Here is a 21633-nt window from a genome sequence, read left to right on the forward strand (position 1 = left end):
CGAACCCGCGTCCCCTGCATCGGCAGGCGGACTCCCAACCACTGCGCCACCAGGGAAGCCCTAGGCTTTTTAAAAAATCAATAAAATGATAGAAAAAAAAATTTGCCTGCCATATAAGGTGCTGTTCCTATCAGAAGGATGATTTAATTTCCCCATCCATTTTTCTAACACGTTCAGCTTCCATTTTTCGTTCAGATGCTGTTACCCACATTCTCAAAGGTGCTGATTACAAGGCACACTGGAGTACTACATATCTTTTGGTTTCTGAGTGCAGCTGAGTGCGTTGATTGTAATTTACAATGCTATTACCCTAGAGATGGCCCCTTTCCATACAGACTCTGGCTAACAGTTGCAGATCAGAACTGCAGGGTGCTCAGAGCAGTATAAGCTCTGTGCAATTCTCACAATATCGTCAGAGAAACTCACATCTGCTAAAGGAGGAAGGTTTCTTTGTTCTTTGTTTATATATTGTGGTTCCTATGGGGGTGGGGTGGGAGGGGTCCTAGTATATTTTATTATATATTTGCTCTGGCTTTCATGTTATAAGAGAGTGTGTGTGTGTGTGTGAGAGAGAGAGAGAGAGAGAGAGAGAGAGAGAGAGAGAGAGAGAGACCAAGCGAACTTATTATATATGCAAATATGTATAAACACACACCAATAAATAAATACCCAGCAAAACTTCTGGCCTATTATCTTGGCCTATTATCTTCTTTCAGATGTACATGGACATACAAAATAAGACACTATAGACTGAAAGGAAGTGTTTATGCTTATTAAGAAATATTAAAATATCTATGCAATAGATGTCCAGTAGTCAACAAACCAAAATAAAATACTCTTTATTTTCTAAAGCAATATTCCTTGTAGAAGGGAAGTTAAAGAGTACTTCATATATATTCAAGTCTATCTTAAGTCTTCACTAAGTTTTTAGAGACTCTCACCAGGGAATCTGCTGGCAGTGGCGTAATTATGCAATACTGTCTCCAGGTTACCAATGGACTGACCTGATATACAGGCCTCTAGAGGAGCCCAGAAATGCCTTCTGGGGGTTGTTCTCAGATCCGGCCAAAAGAGGAAGACTGGTGGAAATTATTGTCCGGCATTTAATGCCATTTTCCATTTTATTACCATAAAGCAATTCATTTCAACTAATAATTTAGAGAAAGAGAGACAGCGAGCGCTGACGACACTCAGCACATCTTCACAAAGGCTCGGGTCACAGTAAAGCCATCACTTCCCATAGGAGGCCTCCTCCTACCTCCAAACTCTCTCTCACTAACATAGCACATAGCAAGAAAAATGGAACCTCATAGCAAAGCCTTCCAAGTTGACTTCCCTAGAAGTTAAAACAAACAAACAAACAAACAAACAAACATAACACTCTGAACTTCTTCCAGCCTCCCAACTCTTGCAGTTTTTTGCTTGGCTGATCATAAAGATCACTGACAAACTGGAGAAGATTCAGAGAGGGTCTATCTAAATGTCGAGGGGACAAAGGGCCGCGATAAACCTAAGACCTCCAGCTTTAGTATGGAGGGATATTACTCGGTGGGGTCAAAATAAAAGTCTAAGAAAGCCACAAAGACTGTGAATAATGTCTAGGTCATCAAATTCTAGAACTCGGGGAATCTCTCTGAAACTTGAACAAGGTAACTTGGGGAAATAAAAGACCATCCTGCTTCACAGAGTACTCATTACCTCCACAGGACATACAGGATGGACCTAGGGAGAGATAGTGTTTTTAAAACTTGCTTCTGAATTAGTTATTTTGAATTTAGAACAGTTTCATTTAGGAACTATGATATAGTGATGGCTGGATTCTCAGAACAGCCCCTTAAAACCCATTAGGAGTAGTAGCTAAGAGCACTGATTTTGGAGTCTGACCCATGTGAGTTTCAAATGCCAGTTACTCTCTCACTTACTTAGCAGTAAAACCTTACTAGACAGATTCTAAACTTCTCTGGGGCTTAGTTTCTTCATCTGTAAAATGAAGTAAATGATAGGTTGCTGGGAGGATTAAATGAGACAGTGCATGTGAAGTGTTTAGCATAGTACCTGGCACAGAGTAATACCTCCACAGCGGTAGCCATTTGGCAATTTATTTCCATTATTATGAGCCTGTAGAATATATATATAGTATATATATGAAATATATATTATATTCCAGATAAACTTACGTATGCAAGATAGTTAAGTTGTTTTCAAGTTCCAGATAACTTAATATGTGCAAGATAAATAATACTTCATCTTTTAAGGTGGGTATTAAAAAGTACAACCATGTTTTCTCCCTAAATATTTTTCCTGTTATTCTTTTTCAAAAATTAGCGAGCTAGTGGGCTGGGTAAATCACTGGACTAATCTGGTATAGCAGTTTAGATGGTCTTTGCCTGGTAGGAAAGTGGTGGTGGCCTTCACAAGGGTTTGTGTCTAAGAATCCGAAATGGAGTATCAAACGTGGAAGACCAAGCCAAGATGAAGTCGAGTTTAAAAAGGTAGGTTAATCATCAGGGCAAGGCAAGTCAAAACCACAGTAAGATACCACTTCAAGATGACTATAATAAAAAAGACAAAAAGTGCTGGGAAGGGTGGGGAGAGACTGGAACTCCCACACATTGCTGGTGGGAATGTAAAACAGCACAACCACTGTGGAAAATAGTTTGGTGGTTCTTCACAAAGTTAAGCATAGAGTTACCACATGACCCAGCAATTCCACTACTAGGTATATAGCCAAAATAACTGAAAACAAGTACTCAAATCAGTACATGTACACGCATGCTCATAGCAGTACTATTAACAGTAGCCAAAAGGCGGAACAAGACAGATAGATAAACACATATTCTATACGATGGAATATTATTCTGTCTCGAAAAAAGTATTCCTGCGTGCTGCAACATGGATGAACCTTGAAAACATTATGCTAAGTGAAAGAAACCAATCATGAAGGATCACATACTACACGATTCCATTTATGTGAAATGTCCAGAACAGGCAAATTTAGAGAGGCATAAAGTAGATTAGTGGTTGCTTTGGGCTGGGGGGGGATGACGGTTGGGGAATGATAGCTAAAAGGTATGGGATTTCTTCTTGAGGTGATGAAAATGTTCTAAAATTGATTGTGGTGATGGTCGCACAACTCTGTGAATACAATAAAAACAGCTGAATTATATACTTTAAATGGATGAATTGTACGGTGTGTAGATTATATCTCAGTAAAGCTCTTATTGAGATTTACCTCCAAAAAAGGGTAGAGAAGAGGTGAAATATGTCTCAGAGAAAGAGAGGCTTTGTCTACAAGAGACAGACACTCCTTGGAATAGTGGAAAGAGACGATCGGGAGAGCTGGGAAAGAGCCAGGTTTGGATGGGCATGAAACAACGGCCCGGGTGAAGGGTGAGAAAAGAAATTTATAAGGGCCACAACTTCTGCACTGCAAGAGCTGCAAACAGTGGTTAAAATCTCTTTCTTCCTTCATCTTATAAAATGAAGTCTGCTTTTTTCTCATCATAAAAGAAATATATGGTCACTATTGAGAATTTATAAAATATAGCAAAGTAGAAGGGGGAAAAAAAACCTTATTTATAGTGCTACCAGCCAGATAATCACACTTAATATTTGGACATATTTCCTTTCTAGACTTTCCTCTCCAGTAAAGTTTTATGTTTATTTCTCTAAAACCTACTCTTCTTGATAGGCTTGTTCACTGCGTTCTTTTTGGTTCTCAGTGTATATTATTCCCATTAGAACCCACCTAGAATCCCAGGTAGATTTGATTAGAAAAGAACATCAAAATAATGAAATAAATGCTGGTCCTTGTTGGAAGCCAACCTGGAGCGTCTGTGCCATGACAGGGTCATGGAACAACACCAAGACAGCGCTGCAGGGCAGTGCTGCGTCCAGGAAGCCGATTACATCTCTTCTGATCTGCTTTGTAATTTTGTGCTTCTGCCTTGAAAAAGTACATGGGGGATTTGCCCCCCCCCGTCCCAAGCTTAACCGTGTGAAACGTCCTCTTTCCCCTCCCAAACCAAAACCTACGCATTGGGACTTTTTAACAACAGCCCCTGGCTGGTGGGAGAAAAATAAACAACCTGGAAATGTAGGGTTGTTTATACGGAAAACACCAAAAATAGAAAATCCTCTTTCCCCTCCCAAACCAAAACCTACGCATTGGGACTTTTTAACAACAGCCCCTGGCTGGTGGGAGAAAAATAAACAACCTGGAAATGTAGGGTTGTTTGTATGGAAAACACCAAAAATAGAAAAACAATGGCCCTACATGGGAGTAATAGATGATTATGGGTATTGTCGGTTCTGGTATAAGGATAAATTAATCATACAGAGTCAACTGCCAACATTGGAATTGTTGACTCGTCCATTCAGACAAAGCTTCTTGCCCAGAAGAACACAGTGATAGATTAAATTGTGAACTATATTGTAGATGATTTAGGGGTACACTGTTAAGACTTGTCCATGCGGACCTCTGGGACACATAGGAAAGTTCAGGAAACTTCCTCCTTCATAGTTTCTTTTAATGGCTTGTTACATATTAGCTTGGCTTTGTTATTAGTACAGATTGAACCTACTCTAAGAAAAAACAATGACGTTTTGAGAACCTTTAGAATTACTTTAAAACTACATCTAGAAATATTAGGTACAATCTATTGTAAATATCTTCTGAGCTTTTAGTTAAACACCTGATGATGTAATCACTTAGGGTATATAAATCTGACTGTGAGAAAATAAAGAGAGAGAGATCATGCTTGCACATACACAGTGTTACTGATTTATTTAACCTCCCCTCGCCGACGCTGTCCATCCCTCGGGTATTCCCGGACCTGCAGGAGCTGGACTCCCGCAGGTTCTCAAGTAATTCCCAGGACCCGTGGGACGAGGCAGTAGCCACTTCTGTGAGAGCAAAGAGCAGGGCTCCAGCACCTTTAGCAAACTGGCCAACACTTCTGAGTCCCCAAATACAGTGTTACGGTGCAGGCCATTCCTTCACGCAAAAGCTTCTAAATACTGTGAGAATACAAATTTTGGTCTCCAAAGAAACTTTGAGTTTTTTTTTTTTTTTTAGAAACTTTGATTTTTGAAAGGAAAGTCAGACATCCTATTTTCCAGGGTAGAAGACTTTCTAAACTGTTGGAGAGTTAATGAGCTTTTCAAAAGAGGGCGACAACAGGTAATAACGTCCTCTGACATCACAGCCCTGAAAGCAGCAGAGTGTGACAGGAGTAGTTTACTGCCTACTGGGTTTACTGCGCCTGTCTTATTTCTTCTCTTCTTTGTCACTCCTTCCTAAACTTGTTCTGGCATGGGAATTAAGTGTATTTTATTTTTACCTTTTCTTAAATAAAGCTTTCTATCTCCCCGCTTATAATTTTAAAAGGAGGTGAGCTGAATATATTTCTATTTATCTCCTTGAAGAAAGATACCTGAAACTAAATTAAGTGACATCTTAATTACCCGTGTGTGACTCAGTCCAGATTTCTTTTCTTTGTGCTAGTAACCCATGACAGACAACAAAAGAATCTCCACCCATGAACTAAGGCAGTCTGCTGAATTGAATTGTCTCTGGAAAAAAAAAAAAGGATAAAAGTTTGGACAATTAGTTGCCCGGGATGGGAAAACAATTTGATTGAAGGGAATGTTCTTTGATTCGAATTCCACTTTATTCTAATCATACATGCCAAACATACCATTTGACATATAAATAGTGAATCCTAAGGCTCTCACTTGGGACAAACCCAGGGCTTGCTCACAGCAGTCTACTCAGGAAGAAGAGTCTCTTCAATGTGTTAAATGTGGAACTAGAGGACAGGGCCCCTTTGCGTGCACGAGCCATTTTGAAATATTGCAGCTAGGTGCACGTGATCTTCCCTGGGGGGCTCCCACCATCCTCGAGAGGAGCGTCCCCTTCTTGGGTTGTGGCCGAGAGGATTCCCTTTGCTTTCTTGCAATGATTTGCTTGGGCAGGCATCAAAGCAGCGCTAATTGGAAACCACTGCAAGTAAAAAGCAGCCTTTCATCCCCAGCTGCAGATCCTGAACTTTTCTCCTTTATCATTAAGGATCTTATTTTTCTTAACATAAAATAATATGAGCTCATTATTTTTTTAAAAAAAATTAAAAACACAGAAAAGCCCATAAACTATTTATCATTAGAATGATGCAGAATCCTACTTATTTCTGCTGCAAAGAACCTTTCACGGTCTGACCCCAAGCTATAATTTTCTACATTCCAGAGACTAGTCCATACTTTTTCTCATACTGTTCCCTTTGCCTGGAATACCCTCTTTTCCCCCCTCCATCTGTTGAATTTCTACTCTTCCTTCAAGGCCCAGCTCGTCGATTCACTCAGGACAAACTTTGTTTCGTTCAGAGGGTGGAAGGCAGCAGTCTGAGAGGGAGTGTGGGAATAAGCATTGCTTTTGGACCAGGGAGCTGAGATCAGCTTTTGGTCTTTTCTTTCTAGGTCATTTACTAGTGTCACCTAATCCACTGCCCCTTTAGACCAAGTCAGAGAGGAAAGGGAGGAGGGGGAGTGCAGGACAGGGAAGGCTGGAACACGTAGATGTACTTTCACAAGGGTGGAGGGACTGTGTGACTTTCTCACAGGTTAGCATCTGGGCCAGAAGTTTGGTGTGTAGATGCTGAATGGACTATATTCAACTACAGATTTTGTGTTTGGAAAAGGGAAAGATATTGCTCATGTCATAACATACCAAACTTTATGGGCGATATGCAAATGACAAGGTACACATTATCATAGGGGAAGTGGTGAAAGAGACATTCAATAGGGCAAAGGAGGGAAAGCCTGACATCTGCGAGGAGCTGAAAATATTAGAGTTGGAAAGGCCTGTGAAAATGTCATTTCTTTTATTCTGCTTGTACTACTTATGCATCTTGTCCTACCCTCACTGTTTTAAATCTGATGACAGATATTTTCAATATTGGTATCTGAAACGAATGCTGAGTCCCATACTTAGGCCACCAGTTGAGTATCAAATCGCCTTTAAATTGAACTAAGCTATTTCTAAGATTAGTTGTGTGTTGCAAACTACCCAGTTGGGGGCAGACAAAACAAACAGATGACTTCTGAATGCTACCAAAGGAATCCTGCGTTTCTTTGTGTGTTTTTATTTTAATAAGGCAACGGGGCTTTTCAACTCATAATCAGATTCAGACAGCTTGCTCACAACCTCCACAGACTGAATGCTACAATAGGGTTCCTTTCTAATTATCATATTCTTAACCACAGAGGATGGAGCTGGAGGCACGGGTGCGAGGGGTGCTGGAGGTACATATATTTTTTTGGACAGTGTGAAATCCTGTGCAGAACATACTGAGAAATGTACAGAGGTTCTAACACTCTGCCACAGCAAGCCCTCTCAATAGCATCAGATCGCAGGGGGGCGGTGCATTTAGCAAGAGATCATCTTAATCCCCTCTTCTCCACTCTCCCTAAGAGGGTTTGCAATGCTATTTGACAGAGTTAAATGAAATCAGACACTCTCCTGTTGTTTTATTTTCTTATTCTGCCAGAAAATTCAGAAGGAAGGGCTCCATCTCAGTTTGGCTTCAGTGTGCAAAAAAGATGAGAGACACCACGGGGTGGGCTCACGTTCCCAACACCCAAAGGAGCCCTGCCTGACTACCACTTAATTAAGTCTACGGGCTTTTGCAGTTTTTCTTACTATCCTTTCTTTTCTTTGGGGGTTAGCAACAAATTCAAAAACGAACCTAAACAAAGTGCCAAATCTGGGTGCTTAGCCAACAACTCATTTACCGATTTTTTCTTTCCCTGGAGGAATCAACATCCATAGAGCCCTCCCTGGTAAGGCGAAAGGGAACAGGTCCCAGAGAGCCCAAGACAGAAGCCATGGCAGCAGGACCTTAACAAACGAACATCCTATTTACTTATCGAGGTGTCTAGGTTGACAGGGTGATCTCAAAATGCGACTGGAATACTGTGTTTATTTTGAAAAAGCTTTGCATGTGATTCTGTTACAAATTAATATACCACATCCTCAGTGAGGCCTCCACTATACCTGGGCAGAGGTTCTCTCCTTCCCTGTAGCCTGCCTCTTTGCACTTACAAAACTGTTTTGAAATGATCGCTATCTAAGTCTATTTCCACATTAGACTGATTTGGAGAGCAGAGACTGTGTCTTGATTTCCAGTGCACAGTATACATTCTGGCACATAATAGGTGTTTCCCAAATTTCTGCTGAGTTGAACAATATAATATATATATATATATGTATAATAATGCTATATATACAAAAAATAATATTTTATTAATATTATACTATAAATGTAATATAAATATAATATATAAAACAAACATTATATTACTTATAATTTCTATTTTACTTTATATATTATTTATAAATAATTAATCTAAAATATTATAGAAATTCCTCACTTCAGTGCAATATGCAAGAGGTTTCCACTAGTTAAAGGTCAATAAGTGAGGTTAATTCCTCAGGTGGTTTGGGCAAAGGGTGAAAGCAATGGAGAGCAATGGACAAAGGGCAGATAGGGGCTAAAGAGGGCCTGGAGAAATGGCCTAATTTTGTCTTCCCAGAAAGATAAAAAATTTCCCAAAGAACCCCTATGCTATATGGAAATGGTTCTCAGAGTATTTTGGTGCCAGGACCCCTGTGGTGGTTTGAAATATGTCCAGGGACTTCCCTGGCAGTCCACTGGTTAAGACTCTGTGCTTCTCCTGCAAGGGGCCCAGGTTCGATCCTTGTTTGGGGAACTAAGATCCCACATGCCATGCCGTGTGGCACGGCCAAAAGATAAATACATAAATAAATATAAATAAATAAACAAATATAAATAAATTTAAAAGTCAACAAACCCTTTGATACTGCTCCTTTCAAGAGGTGGAGCTTAATTTCCCTCCCCTTGAATGTGGACTAGAACTGGTGACTTGCTTCTAGCAAATCGAATATGTCAGAAGTGACAGCATGTCACTTCCAAGACTAGGTCGTGAAAGACATCTCAGCTTTCTCCTTGCCCTCTTCCACGGCTCACCTATTCTGGGGAAGCCAGCAGCCATGTTGTGAGGACACTCAGAAGGTCCGTGTGGTGAGAAACTGAGGCCTCCTTCAAACAACCAACCAGCACTAACTTGCTCCATGTGTAAATAAGCCACCATGGAAGTGGACCCTCCAGCCTCAGTCAACACTCAGCGGACTGCAGCTCCAAGGTAACACCTTGACCAAAATTTCTTTGAGACTGAGGACCACCCAGCTAAGCCGCTCCCAAATTCCTGACAGAAACTGTGAGATAATAAGTGTTTGTTGTTTTAAATAACTACGTTTTGTAGTAACTTGTCATATAGCACTAGAGAACCAACACAACCCAAAGGGTCCCCCCCACCCCTGGCCGTACCATTCGGCATGTAGGATCTTAGTTCCCCGACCAGGGATGGAACCCACGCCCGCTACAGTGGAAGCATGGATTCTTAATCACTGGGCCGCCAGGCAAGTCCCTTTTCTTTCTTTCTTTCTTTCTTTCTTTCTTTCTTTCTTTTTCTTCTTTTCCAAAGGGTTCTTAAAAATTATTAAGGACCCCAAAGAACTTTTGTTTACATGACATATATTTATTGATATCTACTGTTTTAGAAATTAAAACTCAGGAAAAAATTTTTTTAATTTATTATTAATTTTAAACTAACAGTAATGAGTCTTTATATGTTAGCATAAATTACATTTTTATGAAAAAAGTGAGAAAAGCGGTAACGCTTCTGCATTTTTGCAAAATATCTTTACTGCCTGTCTTAATAGGCGTCAGCTAAATTCTCCCATTGGCTTCTGCATTTAATGTGTTGCCATATTTTATTTTGGTTGAAGCGTATGAATAAAAGCCAGCTTCACACAGATATGTAGTTAGTAAAAGGAGGATCTTACAGACCCTCCGAAAGGGTTTCTCTGGGACTCCCCGAGTTCTCAAATCACACTTCAAAACTGCTGCTACAGGGAAACTAGAAATTTATTAGGTTGGAAGTCACCAAAAGAAAATGTGACTTCCGGAAATGCTTCTTTGGAGGACTATCTCCCAAGTACCCTTACTGCCCTCTCTCACCCTAAACTGTGTCATATATGCCTAAGAGTTACCGTTTCAGAATCTCCTGTGGTAAATGGACATGAAAGGAATAATTTAGCCCAAATACGAGACTATTACTTATCCCATCTCTTAATTTTCCACCTCTAGGCCAATCTCTCCCAATCCTCTCAAAGTCATCATGAGGCAGAACTCACGTCTAGCTATTCTTAAGCCAGTGGCAGGGTTGGCTACCTGTGCCGTCCTTTTGGGGAAATCAGTTCTCTCAGATTTGTGTTGAGCTTCCCAATCCAATTTCCACCCCTTATTTGTAACCATGAAACTAGAATAGGGAAGGAGGGAATCTGGATAAGGGGAGGAGGAATGAAGAGAAAAAGCAACAAACTTTAATTTGGTCCCTTGACTGCTGTCCTAAGGACTAGAAACCAAATCCTTCATTTTATCATTCTTAAAAGAGTGTGTACTACTTTATTTTAAATAGATAACTAACAAGGACCTACTGCATAGCACAGGGGACTCGGCTCAATATTCTTTAATAACCTAAATGGGAAAAGAATTTGAAAAAGAATGGATACCTGTATGGGTATAATTGAATCACTTTGCTGTACCCCAGTAACTAACACATCACTGTTAATCAACTATACTCCGATATAAAATAAAAAAAAATTTTTAAAGAGTGTGTAGAGTGTGAAGTGTGTGTGTATACACATGAGAGTGTCTTGCCAGTTTCTCTTTGGTGAACTCACCCCTGACTCCCTGTTTGTGGAAAGCCACAAACCAAGCCACGGAATTGTGAGACCAGATCATAAACAGAAAAGGTTTTGTTTCATCAATAAAGATCTTGAATAGAGAAGTCTGTTCCACCCTGTGTTGCTGTACTGGATATCTACATATGGTAAATTTACATTTAAATATGGCTTGGATATAATACAATATCTTTTTTTCTTTAACATTAACAGATGATAGATTTAATTAATCAAACACTCTAGTCAGAAGAACTAAATAACATGTATTTAAGAAGCTTCCCTCCAATGGTTTTTGACCTTAAAACACAATTGCTAATTGTATGCTGAAGTAGAGAAAAAAAAACTCTCTCACCTTCTTCGGCTGGATAAGGTTTCTTCATGTTCTACATGAGCAACTTTTAATACCTTCTTGTCAATAAACAAATCTTCAGGATAATAAGCAGATCTATACTGACGTTGTTGAGAATGGGCACATAACTTGCCAATCTGAAAAAAGAAATGCAGTATAATTACATGATACTTTCACAGACATGATAGTAGAAACAAATTCTGAAACGCACTTCAATTTCTTCCCCCAATTTCTTTTTTAAAGAGCAGAACGAAGCTATTACTGGAGTCAAAAAAGGTGATAATGCTTTTAGGGCAAAGAACCATCTGTGGAAAAGAAGCTCCTAAGACGAAAATGATTTTTCTCTATAGGGAAGTACACATTTGAGAGGACCCTCTACACAGGACTTACGCTACTGATACCTTTCAATGGCACTTGATATTTATCCCTATGAAGTTCACACATGGGAACTGCCAAGTTTAGGAAGGTCTGTGAAGGAAGTGAGGGGTGTGTGAGAGATGTGTAGATTAGTCTGTTAATAGAAGAGCGGCCTCCCGCGCACAAAGTGCTCCGGATTCTTCTGAGCATTTTGTTAGCTCTTTTTTTTAATGATATAAGTTTCAGGTGTACAGCATTATAATTTAAAGCTTAGCTCTTTTATACTCATATAGTAATGATAACAATGGCATCAACTTTCTTACTTTTCTCAATTCTAAATGATTGATTTGGTTAAATTACTTGCAGATGTGCTATTTTTTTTCACTTTTGGTCAAAAGCCTGAATGAACTTCTGTATAAATAAGTATGAATATTAACATATGTCCCCCCTTGTGCCAGACACTATGCTGCATTTCTTTGTGTGTTATTTTACTAAGGGCAAAGGGCTTTTCAATTCATAATCAGATTCAGGCAGCCCCATTTTATAGCTGAGGAAATTGAGGCTCAGAGGAGTTAAGTGACTTGCCTAAGACAAATAGACAGTGGATTCACTGACTTTGAACCCATTTGTCTGACTTCAAAGCTAATGCAGTATCACCTTCTGAGAAGATGATGCTTTATTTTCAGTTGCTTACATTCTACATTTTGGGGAAAAAAAAAAAAAAAGAATTCCCAGTTCTCAAAAACATAGCCAACATAGCCAAGGTGAAAATATAGATTGTATACTTTAGGAAAAATACTAGAACTACCTTGTGAAAACAAGGGTTGTATCTTTGTCACTTCTGTACCTCCATGGAATTCACACTGGATTTTGTACACTTAGGCCCTTAGTAAAGACAAATTAATTGAAGTGAACTGAAGGAAAATCCTCATGTCCAATCTGGCACACCGTTCCACTGAGAGGCCATGGGCTCTGAGTTGTAATCCCAGCTTTTGGATTCCTGCAGATAGCCCTGAAATATTCTCTAAGTTATGTATCTCTTTATAAAAGCATAAATGGCACTTGGTTTGTATAGCTTTGAAAAGTTATCCATATATAAATAAATGTTTGAATTAGAAAAAAAATCTAGAATCAGCAGTAGCATCACCTTTAATGAAAGACAGCAGCTATAGTATGATATTCAGACTACTTCTTCTGAATAGTTTCTCTTAATGGGAATGAAACAAAAGTTGCAGACACTTTAAATTATTCCATTAGGTTTTGGAATGTATGATACTGAATTTTTCAGGTGTGTTTATGTAACGCTCTTTGACTTGGGCTAATATGAACTTCAAATGAAGGATATGCAATCTCTGAATCTGCCCTACTTGGTAGCAGTCTGGTAGGGTACTTTAGGTAGAGGACTGCCCGGCTGTAGTGCGGAGTTAACTTCCAATCCCTTCCAAAGCACATAATGCAGCTACAGATAACTGAGGGTAGCCTGTACATCATAAAATTATGTCCATAGACACATATGTGTTTCTTTGTTAAACTGCAGGTGAGCGTTCATGGAACAAAACCTTGATTTTTACTTCCATAAATATCTATTTGTGACTCTGTGAACATACATCAATGTGAGAGTCTATTTCACCAGGATCAAAGTATTCTTAACCAGCACAGGACACATTCTCTTGACCGACACCTGTTCCAAATCCAGCGCCAAAATCAAAATCTTTCACACATCTTTCACAGTAACTTGCCTACTTGCGACCCGCAGCTGTGCAATCTCCCTCCCCATTGAAAGACCGCCGCCTGTATCAGTGAATACTAACTGGAACCCAGCAAGACTTTATTTAGCCCCTCCCAATCTACTGGAAAGGGCTGCAGCTTAGGCAAAAGTAGGAGGGTTAAGAACACATGAGAAGGTAGCCAGCCTGCAGTCTGACCCTTCTTCCCAAGCCGCCCAATGTGGCATTATCAAGCCGACTTCCCAAGGCTCTGTGTGGGATAAGGGGCAAACAATGGTATCCTGCCAACACCCCCATCTGAAATCTGCCATGTCTTATCAGACAGCCTGTATTTTCTTCCACAAATCTACCATGAAGCAAATTCTTCTCATATACAAAGTATTTGTCAAATGTAGACACCCCCTTTGGGCCCTTCTCTCCACATCTTTTACCTCCACACTGTGTGAGCTGTAGGTGAATATTATGAGCTTGTTTTGAGAAGTGGACACAAAAAGAAAACATAATTTCCAAAGAGGTGGGGTATTAACACTAAAGAGGTCCTTTCAGCTTTATACTTGGGAAACATCAGGCTATGCTGGGAGACCTGGGTCTCATTCTACAGCTGTACTTGCTAAAGAAGCCAGCCTCCCAAGTGGCATTTGAGAAATCAGTATCCTGCCCAGGAGTTTTAGGCTCTTAAATAAAAAGTGCAATCCAATTTCCTTTCACTGACTAATGTACCTAGTCAAGGATACCACTGTCTTTAAATTTAGTTAGTTGGACTGAATTTATTGGACAGAAAGGTGTCTCTATCAATAGACCTGGAATATAAAACCTTTTTGTTTTCCGTGAACTGTGATTCCTAATGGTGCCTTTATATATGTGCCAGAACCTGCGGCAGGGAAAGCAACAGTGCTGTGAAGTGTTATAAGACCTTGAAGTGTTATAAGAAGGCAGGGCCTCTGACCATATCCAGGCCAGCAATTCATTCTAGTAACCCTAGCACCATTCTTCTCTAAGCAGGGTCCAGAAGCACTGGCTTTATACATACATGAGGAAGGTACACTGCTGGGCCCAGCAAGGTATTTGTAAGTAAGAGCCTGGTAGACTGGACATCAGGAAGTGCAGCCTACAACCCCACTTCTACCTCTCACTCACAGAAGGACTTCCTTTTGACCTGCTCCCACAGTTTCACTCCACTCTAGTCTCAAACAAAAGAGGAAGATACGGTATTTGAAGTGCCATATTTTATTCTGGGCTCCTTTGAAAAAGGGAGGGAGGAATTACTTTGCAAGTAGAGTATGTTACCAGAGATTCTGAAACCATGCAAAGCATCTGGATTTGATGCAATTCACGCACGCACCCCATAACTGACATGTCAAGAAATGCAGATACTACACTGGTTACATTCATCCTCGGGCCCCCATTCGTTGTTGGTTCTAGGAACTCTCAGGTGACAAAAACTCAGACTTGATCTTTGCCTGAGGATGGCTGAGCAGAGAAAGTGAGTCTACATTGTAAGCTTCTCATCAACACCAATACCTCACTCCAGGCTAATGCTTCACAGAAACCTTCTCTACCCATTCTCCATTCTATCCGGTGAGTCCTACAACAACCCTCTGAGGCATACAGGGCAGGTATTATTGACCCCATTTTAGAGATCAGGAAAGAGGCTCACAGAGGTTAAGGAACCGAAACAAAGTCAAATGCCTAGGAAAGAGCAGAGCTGGGACTCGAACCCAGACCTGACTTTAAAACCTATGTTTTTCTTTTTGCTTTTTCCCCCTATGCCATGGATTTCTGTCAAGAGGATAGACTCTGGGGCTCCCAGTATTGGGTGTGGCCCAGTTCTGTGGTCCTGTGGACATCCCATCCATAATTGGAGAAAGATAATGATTATGAAGACTATAAAACTGTACTTCAAAGAAGGGCTAGTTATTAAAGATAAACAGAAAACTGGCATCCAATTTTAACCTACGTTTCAGGCAGTATTGCTTGTGGAACGATGTTAACTCTTTGACATGCCAGGCAAGAGCGATTTCATAACCACTCTAAAGCACTGGATGTCAACTTCTGTGGGCTGTGGGAAAGGTGGGTCTCAAGTAGGCCCAGGCTGCTGCCTGCAGGATATCCCTGGACCCAGCCTCCTGAAGTCAGATTCTTGCATTGGCTACAAAATCTTCTGTAATTTCTACAATTCACCCCAGGGCTCGTCTGATGTCTGGCCTGACTATATTCTCTATAGTTTCCCCCCAAAAGGAGATTCCAGGTTGATCCTATGCCTGCAAAACTAAAACGGGTTTAAGCTTTTAGCTATAAGAGCCAAAAAGATTAGAAAATGGAGGGGGGTGCAACTGCATTAAAGAGTATCTCTGACTCTCTCCTACTCTTAACTAGCCCTAAAAGATCTACTCTGCTCTCAATTTAAAAATCAGATGTACGACTTTACATTCTCCTTCTCAAGAAGTAGATAAGAGGGGTGTGTGTGTGTGTGTGTGTGTGTGAGTCTGTGTGTTCTAACTTATATGGCCCATAATAGAAGGAAGAGCAGGAGGGACGGGGGAGAAGAGGAGGAAGGAGAGGAAGAAGCAGAAGTGGAAAGAGAAAAGTTCCCATCACTGAGTCTGTGGCAGGAGAAGACCCAGGGACACATCAGTCTGCCCTCAGAAATCGGACAGCTTTTGACAGGGAAGATGGATGTCACACTGAATTGTACTCAGGGAGTAGTACAACTCGTTCCCTCTCAAGAGTTGTACCTGAGGCCACCAAGACTTGAGGACCTCTAGAGGACCTTTTCCGTTTTATTTAATTATACAATAACTATTCTGCTAGAATCCAGCTGATGACTGTGGTACCAAGGAGTGCTTTTCTGAGAACTGTGGCTAAATAAGTGGTATAAATTTAGTCTCTGATCGCCAACGGATTCATCAGAACCCTGAAGAATTAAAAATAAAACTTCCGGCTTCTATAGACAAGTGAAACTGGACTAAGCATGAAAGAACGTAGACCTTATCACCTAGATTCCATCTTATTTTTCCCGGGGACCCCAGTGGACTTTGCCGGAGACACTGTGGGTGTGCTCTAAAAGAAAAGAGAGACACAGGATTATTAAGGATTGCACAACTGGATGATGGCAGAATGCTACGGATTTTCCTCTTTCTCACTGCCCTTGGCTCAGCAGAGGGTAACTGGAACACCATAATGACATCAACTGTTGTACCATCTTCCTCTGGACTATGACACACAAGAGAAAGGAAGGACCTTCAAGATGGTGGAGAAGTAAGACATGGAGATCATCATCCTCCCCACAAATACAACAAAAATACATCTACATGTGGAACAACTCCTATAGAACACCTACTGAACGTTGGCAGAAGACCTCAGACTTCCCAAAAGGCAAGAAACTCCCCACGGACCTGGCTCTGAGGCTGACAGGGTCTTGGTGCTCCGGCCGGGTGTCAGGCCTGAGCCTCTGAGGTGGGAGAGCCGAGTTCAGGACAATGGCCCACCAGAGACCTCCCGACCCCACGTAATATCAATCGGCGAGAGCTCTCCCAGAGATGTCCGTCTCAACGCTAAGACCCAGCTCCACTCAATGACCAGTAAGCTCCAGTGCTGGACACCCTATGCCAAACAACTAGCAAGACAGGAGCACAACTCCACCCATTAGCAGAGAGGCTGCTTAACATCATACTAAGTTCACAGACACCCAAAAACATACCACTGGACTCAGTCCTGCCCACTAGAAAGACAAGATCCAGGCTCATCCACCAGAACATAGGCACAAGTCCCTTCCACCAGGAAGCCTATGCAACCCACTGAACCAACCTTAGCCACTGGGGACAGACACCAAAAACAACGGGAACTACGAACCTGCAGCCTGCGAAAAGGAGACCCCAAACACAGTAAGCTTAGCAAAATGAGAAGACAGAGGAACACAAAGCAGAGGAAGGAGCAAGGTAAAAACCCACCAGACCAAATAAATGAAGAGGAAATAGGCAGTCTACCTGAAAAAGAATTCAGAGTAATGATAATAAAGATGATCCAAAATCCTGGAAATAGAATGGAGAAAATACATGAGACATTTAACAAGGACCTAGAAGAACTAAAGAGCAAACAAACAATGATGAACAACACAGTAAATGAACTTAAAAATTCTCTAGAAGGAATCAACGGAAGAATAACTGACACCGAAGAACGGATAAGTGACCTGGAAGATAAAATAGTGGAAATAACTATTGCAGGGCAGAATAAAGAAAAAAGAAAGAATTGAGGACAGTCTCAGAGACCTCTGGGACAACACTAAATGCACCAACACTGGAATTATAGGGATCCCAGAAGAAGAAGAAGAGAAGAAGAAAGGGACTGAGAAAATATTTGAAGAGATTATAGTTGAAAACTTCCCTAATATGGGAAAGGAAATACTCAGTCAAGTCCAGGAAGCACAGAGAGTCCCATACAGGATAAATCCAAGGAGAAACGCACCAAGACACTTATTAATCAAACTAGCAAAAATTAAACACAAAGAAAAAATTTTAAAAGCAGCAAGGGAAAAACAACACATAACATACAAGGGAATCCCTATAAGGTTAACAGCTGATCTTGCAGCAGAAACTCTGCAAACCAGAAGGGAGTGGCAGGAAATATTTAAAGTGATGAAAGGGAAAAACCTACAAACAAGATTACTCTACCCACAAGGATCTCTATCTGATTCGAAGGAGAAATTAAAACCTTTACTGACAGGCAAAAGCTAAGAGAATTCAGCACCACCAAACCAGCTTTACAGCAAATGCTAAAGGAACTTCTCTAGGCAGGAAACACAAGAGAAGGAAAACACCTACAATAACAAATCCAAAACAATTAAGAAAATGGTAATAGGAACACACATATCGATAATTACCTTAAATGTAAATGGATTAAATGCTCCCACCAAAAGACACAGACTGGCTGAATGGATACAAAAACAAGACCCATATATATGCTGTCTACAAGAGACCCACTTCAGACCTAGGGACACATACAGACTGAAAGTGAGGGGATGGAAAAAGATATTCCATGCAAATGGAAATCAGAAGAAAGCTGGAGTAGCAATTCTCTTATCAGACAAAATAGACTTTAAAGTAAAAACTATTATAAGAGACAAAGAAGGACACTACATAATGATCACGGGATCGATCCATGAAGAAGATATAACAATTGTAAATATTTATGCACCCAACATAGGAGCACCTCAATACATAAGGCAAATACTAACAGCCATAAAAGGGGAAATCGACAGTAACACAATCATAGTACGGGACTTTAACACCCCACTTTCACCAAGGGACAGATCATCCACAATGAAAATAAATAAGGAAACACAAGCTTTAAATGACACATTACACAAGATGGACTTAATTGATATTTATAGGCTATTCCGTCCAAAAACAACAGAACACACTTTCTTCTCTAGTGGTCATGGAACATTCTCCAGGATGGATCATATCTTGGGTCACAAATCAAGCCTTGGTAAATTTAAGAACATTGAAACCGTATCAAGTATCTTTTCCGACCAAAATGTTATGAGACTAGACATCAATTACAAGAAAAAAAAATCTGTAAACAACGTAAACACATGGAAGCTAAAATATACACTACTTAGTAACCAAGGGATCACTAAAGAAATCAAAGAGGAAATCAAGAAATACCTAGAAAGAAATGACATTGAAAACACAATGACCCACAACCTATGGGATGCAGCAGAAGCAGTTCTAAGAGGGAAGTTTATAGCAATACAATCCTACCTTAAGAAACAAGAAACACCTCAAACAACCTAACCTTACACCTAAGGCAATTAGAGAAAGAAGAAGAAAAAACCCCGAAACTTAGCAGAAGGAAAGAAATCATAAAGATCAAATCAGAAATAAATGAAAAAGAAATGAAGGAAACGATAGCAAAGATCAATAAAACTAAAAGCTGGTTCTTTGAGAAGATAAACAAAATTGATAAACCATTAGCCAGACTCATCAAGAAAAACAGGGAGAAGACTCAAATCAATAGAATTAGAAATGAAAAAGGAGAAGTAACAACTGACACTGCAGAAATACTAAGGATCATGAGACATTACTACAAGCAACTCTATGCCAATAAGAAGGACAACCGGGAAGAAATGGACACATTCTTAGAATAGCACAACCTTCCTAGCCTGAACCAGGAAGAAATAGAAAATATGAACAGACCAATCACAAGCACTGAAATTGAGACTGTAGTTGAAAATCTTCCAACAAACAAAAGCCCAGGACAGATGGCTTCACAGGTGATTTCTATCAAACAATTAGAGAAGAGCTAACACCTATCCTTCTCAAACTCTTCCAACATATAGCAGAGGGAGGAACACTCCCAAACTCATTCTACCAGGCCACCATCACCCTGATACCAAAACCAGACAAAGATGTCACAAAGAAAGAAAACTACAGGCCAATGTCACTGATGAACATGGACGCAAAAATCCTCAACAAAATACTAGCAATCAGAATCCAACAGCACATTAAAAGGATGGTACGGGCTTCCCTGGTGGCGCAGTGGTTGAGAATCCGCCTGCTGATGCAGGGGACGGCCCGCGTATCACAAAAAAAAAAAAAAAAAAAAAAGGTAAAAGGATGGTACACCATGATCAAGCGGGTTTTATCCCAGGAATGCAAGGATCTTCAGTATATGCAAATCAATCAACATGATAAACCATATTAACAAACTGAAGGAGAAAAACCATATGATCATCTCAATAAATGCAGAAAAAGCTTTCAACAATATTCAACACCCATTTATGATAAAAACCCTGCAGAAAGTAGGCATAGAGAGAACTTACCTCAACATGATAAAGGCCATATATGACAAAACCACAGGCAACGTCGTTCTCAATGGTGAAAAACTGAAACCATTTCCTCGAAGATCAGGAACAAGACAAGGTTGCCCACTCTCACCACTATTATTCAACATAGTTTTGGAAGTTTTAGCCCCAGCAATCAGAGACGAAAAAGAAATAAAAGGAATCCAAATCGGAAAAGAAGAAGTAAAGCTGTCACTGTCTGCAGATGACATGATTCTATATATAGCGAATCCTAAAGATGCTACCAGGAAACTACTGGAGCTAATCAATGAACTTGGTAAAGTATCAGGAAGCAAAATTAATGTACAGAAATCTCTCACACTCCTATACACTAACGATGAACAATCTGAAAGAGAAATTAAGGAAACAGTCCCATTTACCATTGCGACAAAAAGAATAAAACACCTAGGAATACAGCTACCTAAGGAGACAAAAGACCTGTGTGCAGAAAACTATAAGACACTGTTGAAAGAAATTAAAGATGATACAAATAGATGGAGAGATACACTATGTTCTTGGACTGGAAGAATCAACAATGTGAAAATGACTCTACTACCCAGAGCAATCTACAGATTCAGCGCAATCCCTATCAAGCCACCAATGGCATTTTTCACAGAACTGTAACAAAAAATTTCACAATTTGTATGGAAACACAAAAGACCCCGAATAGCCAAAGTAATCTTGAGAAAGAAAAACGGAGCTGGAGGAATCAGGCTCCCGGACATCAGACTATACTTCAAAGCTACAGTAATCAAAGACAGTATGGTACTGGCACAAAACCAGAAATATAGATCAATGGAACAGGATAGAAAGCCCAGAGATAAACCCACGCATATATATGGTCACGTTATTTTTCATAAAGGCGGCAAGAATATACAATGGAGAAAAGACAGCCTCGTCAATAAGTGGTGCTGGGAAAACTGGACAGCTATAGGTAAAAGAATGAAATTAGAAGACTCCCTAACACCATACACAAAAATAAGCTCAAAATGGATTAAAGACCTAAGTGTAAGGCCAGACGCTATAAAACTCTTACAGGAAAACATAGGAAGGACACTCTGACATAAATCACAGCAAGATCCTTTTTGACCCACCTCCTAGAGAAATGGAAATAAAAACAAATAAGATATGCAGATTGCCAACAAACACATGAAAGGATGCCCACATCACTAATCATTAGAGAAATGCAAATCAAAATTACAATAGGTATCACCTCACATTGGTCAGAATGGCCATCATCAAAAAATCTACAAGCAATAGATGCTGGAGAGGGTGTGGAGAAAAGGGAACCCTCTTGCACTGTTGGTGGGAATGTAAATTGATACAGCCCTTCACAGAGAGTGAAGTAAGTCAGAAAGAGAAAAACAAATACCGTATGTGGACACATATATATGGAATCAAAAAAAAAAAAAAAAAGAAATGGTTCTGATGAACCCAGGGGCAGGACGGGAATAAAGACGCACACCTACTAGAGAATGGACTTGGGGATATGGGGAGGGGGAAGGGTAAGCTGTGACGAAGTGAGAGAGTGGCA

At 40.2% G+C, this 21633-nt stretch overlaps 1 protein-coding gene across 2 annotated transcripts in view; it reads right to left on the reverse strand.

Annotated features, from left to right (window-relative positions):
- The window catches only part of GPC3 (glypican 3), a 457215-nt gene that overhangs the window by 154920 nt on the left and 280662 nt on the right, over nucleotides 1–21633 (reverse strand). For both annotated transcript variants that reach the window (XM_024128233.2, XM_024128234.3), the window contains exon 4: nucleotides 11175–11308. In XM_024128233.2, coding sequence (XP_023984001.1) covers nucleotides 11175–11308 — 134 coding nt within the window. The remainder of the gene's footprint in view (nucleotides 1–11174; nucleotides 11309–21633) is intronic.

This window comes from Physeter macrocephalus, chromosome 21 (genome assembly GCF_002837175.3).
Source record: "Physeter macrocephalus isolate SW-GA chromosome 21, ASM283717v5, whole genome shotgun sequence".
NCBI classification, from domain to species: domain Eukaryota; kingdom Metazoa; phylum Chordata; class Mammalia; order Artiodactyla; family Physeteridae; genus Physeter; species Physeter macrocephalus.